Source organism: Propithecus coquereli, unplaced genomic scaffold, assembly GCF_000956105.1.
Source record: "Propithecus coquereli isolate 6110/MARCELLA unplaced genomic scaffold, Pcoq_1.0 Scaffold290, whole genome shotgun sequence".
Classification (NCBI taxonomy): Eukaryota; Metazoa; Chordata; class Mammalia; order Primates; family Indriidae; genus Propithecus; species Propithecus coquereli.
The window spans coordinates 1,876,676-1,880,089 of NW_012148508.1; the positions used below are offsets into that span (position 1 = coordinate 1,876,676).

At 39.5% G+C, this 3,414-nt stretch overlaps 1 protein-coding gene across 3 annotated transcripts in view; it reads left to right on the forward strand.

Annotated features, from left to right (window-relative positions):
- The window catches only part of TRPS1 (trichorhinophalangeal syndrome I), a 280,472-nt gene that overhangs the window by 79,361 nt on the left and 197,697 nt on the right, over positions 1–3,414 (forward strand). For all 3 annotated transcript variants that reach the window (XM_012648614.1, XM_012648613.1, XM_012648615.1), the window contains exon 4: positions 430–1,033. In XM_012648614.1, the coding sequence (XP_012504068.1) occupies positions 430–1,033 (604 nt within the window). The remainder of the gene's footprint in view (positions 1–429; positions 1,034–3,414) is intronic.

Here is a 3,414-nt window from a genome sequence, read left to right on the forward strand (position 1 = left end):
TGAACAGGGCATTGAAGAAATCAGGTGAAAAACATATGGATAGCGACTTAAATGATGTAATTGATGATTATCCATCAAGGTAAAATGAATAGGCCAGGGTGTTAGATAATAATGCAAACCAGTCAGTTTCAATGCTAATCACCTGGAATGCATGTACACAAGTGTGTGCGTGTGTGTGTGTGTGTGTGTGTGTGTGTGTGTGTGTGTACCTATTACTGCTAATATAACAACAGTGAACTTCACATTCTTTCTACAGAATTGAAAATGCCAGTTAATTACATTCCAGTTTCTGGGTGTTGAGAGTATTGTATTTCATTCTACCTACTACATTGCATGAGATAAAATTCAGGTGCTTAAAGCCTATTAAAAAAAAAAAAACAACAAACCTTCAGAATGCTGTATTTGCAATGACTGTTTCTTCTTCTCCAGGAGAGCACACAGCTGCTACAAATGCCGTCAGTGCAGTTTTACAGCTGCTGATACTCAGTCACTACTGGAGCACTTCAACACTGTTCACTGCCAGGAACAGGACATCACTACAGCCAACGGCGAGGAGGACGGTCATGCCGTATCCACCATCAAAGAGGAGCCCAAAATTGACCTCAAGGTCTACAGTCTGCTAAATCCAGACTCTAAAATGGTAGAGCCAGTTTCTGAGAGTGTGGTGAAGAGGGAGAAGCTAGAAGATAAGGACGGGCTCAAAGAGAAAGTTTGGACTGAGAGTTCAAGTGATGACCTTCGCAACGTGACTTGGAGAGGGGCAGACATCCTGCGGGGCAGTCCGTCATACACTCAAGCAAGCCTGGGGCTGCTGACACCTGTGTCTGGCACCCAAGAGCAGACAAAGACTCTTAGGGATAGCCCTAATGTAGAAGCTGCCCATCTGGCGCGACCTATTTATGGCTTGGCTGTGGAGACCAAGGGATTCCTGCAGGGGGTGCCAGCTGGCGGAGAGAAGTCCGGGGCCCTCACCCAGCAGTATCCTGCATCGGGAGAAAACAAGTCCAAGGATGAATCCCAGTCCCTGTTACGGGTAGGAAATTTTAATTTTTAAATAGTTCATTTATTTCGAAGGGAAAAGACGGGGAAGCACACATTCACTATATTGAGTATTACATTTTATGAAGGTAAACTTAATTATCTGTATCACTCTGGGAATTTGTCCTTATAAGGCTAAAGTGGCAGAAAGTAGCTCATGTGTGTTTGTGTGTACTGTACACTTACTGGGTACAGTGTTAGGCAGTCACTTGTTTGTCTTTGCTCTTAGCTCAGATTGAATGTTGGTTAATCATTTCTGGTGATTATGCAAAACAACAAGGCTGCATTTGGAGAAGGGACGTTTAGAATCCCAGAAGGATACACATCTGTTGCAGTAAAATAACTAAATGACTTTTAAATTTTAAGGTGGTATGACAGTATCCGGTTAATAAGTTGCAGAGACTTAAGTCACTAAGAATATAATGCCCTTGGTGAGACATTAATACAAAAATGTAGTGTTTTGTAAAACCCATAGTATAATCATGTACAAACAGCAATGCTTGTTATTTAGTTTGCTAAGAAGAGGAGAAAAAAAATGAGCAAAGCCTAAATGTGAATTGTGTGAAGAACATCCAAAGAAGAGTACCTTACACTTTATATTATCAGGATCTTCTAGGGAGAAAGACAGTACCATGTGGAAAAGAAAACCAAACCAGATCCTCAATTGCTGTCTTCATGCTGTGTAGAATCAGCATTGTTAAGAAATGGTTTAGATTTTGGAACTTCACGTGCTGCCAATAAGTGATACTTGCTTTTTGCCTAAGGCATCACCTCTTCGACATTTCACCTTCAGTCTGTTAAAAGTTTTGAGCTTTGTGGATGATTTTGAAGCTTTGTTCCTGCGTCGAAGGTAGGATCAGAAACTAGCTAACTTTTACAAAAGATCCAGTTAGGAAATAGAGTTCAGTCAGCCCAATGCTTTGACCCGTGGGTCAGAGACCAGTGAGGTCTCTCTGGATGTATACTGGGGAGAAAAATTGCTCTTCCCGGTGTCTGCTAGGCTTCTCTGTTCTCATTTCCTGCAGATTCCCTGAAGCCTGTCTGTGCTTCTCAGGTATTCTCTAGTGGAGTTGAAAAACTCCCTTAGAGGGGCACAGTTAATTATAAAAGCTGTTACCTTTCCCATCTGTAGTCATGCCCTGGAGCAAGAAAAAGTCTTGAATACAGAAGAGGGGATGCCCACCATACCCTGAGAAACAAAGAAGCTTTCCTGCAGGGAAGGGCAAGTTTATTATGAGTAACTTTGGAAAGAAGAGAAATAGTTCCTGTGCCTTTCAAGATGGGGTTCTTAGGGAGCTTCCTTCCAATACATATATACGGAACTGCATTTTTATAATTGTAAATGCTCATCATTTTTTTTTAGCATGTCAGTACTCTTCTGGTCTCAATGACTCATGGCTTCTGGTTAAAAGGCAGGAATGAAACGTCCTACATGTCACTGATTTCATACCTCATCTTGTGATTGTGAGTACTTGGGTGCCTTCCATCGGTATCACCAGAGCCCCCTTTCCTTCTTTTTTTCCATTTAAAATTGTTTTCCTCCCTGACTTCTTCATTTGATGCCAAATCGTTTGATTCTTTCAGACTGTTACTGGAATATTACCTTTTCTGCCACCGTTTGCATACTCTAAGAATTTGGAATGGCAAGTAATTTATTAAGCAGCGGTATCAAAAACCTGAGCACAGTAGTTAACATTTTTTGAGCATTCTGGGTATGATAATGCTTTTCTTAAAAAAAAAAAGTTTTTCTCAATTCTTCTACTTCCTTAATTCCCTGACTTCAAGTCTCTATTGCATCATTTCAACTGTCTTTTCAGTTCCTCTACATTAGCTGCTGAAGTAGGAAATCTTAAGTGCTCTCCTTAGCCATGTTCTACAATGAATAGCCAAATTCCTAACCCTATGATTTATTATCTTAAAGGCTATCATCTACTAAGTTTCAGAGAGCTGACAAAATTATATATTAGTTATATATACACACACATATATATATTTTAGAAAGAGCCTTGAATCATTCTTCTGTGATTTTAGTAAAATTTGAATGTTTAAAGCTCACATTTTGTATTTAAATAATGCTTTTGGAAACCACCAATTGTATTGGCTATTTGGAATAGGAAGGGTAGCCAATTTGGTTTTTTTTATGCCACATTTAGTTTAAGTAAATATAAAATTTTTGATGTGTACATATCTTAGCTGATGAGCTTTTCAAGACAACTAAACTAATTAAGAAGCAGAGCCCATTCTGACTGTGAATTTGACAAAAATTCTACTTGGTGGTAGAAATTGGTATTCCCAAGTTATCATAGCAAATACACACTTCTCAATTTATTACCCTGCCATCAAGAAGAAAAGACCCCAGCAGAATTTTGCCATCCT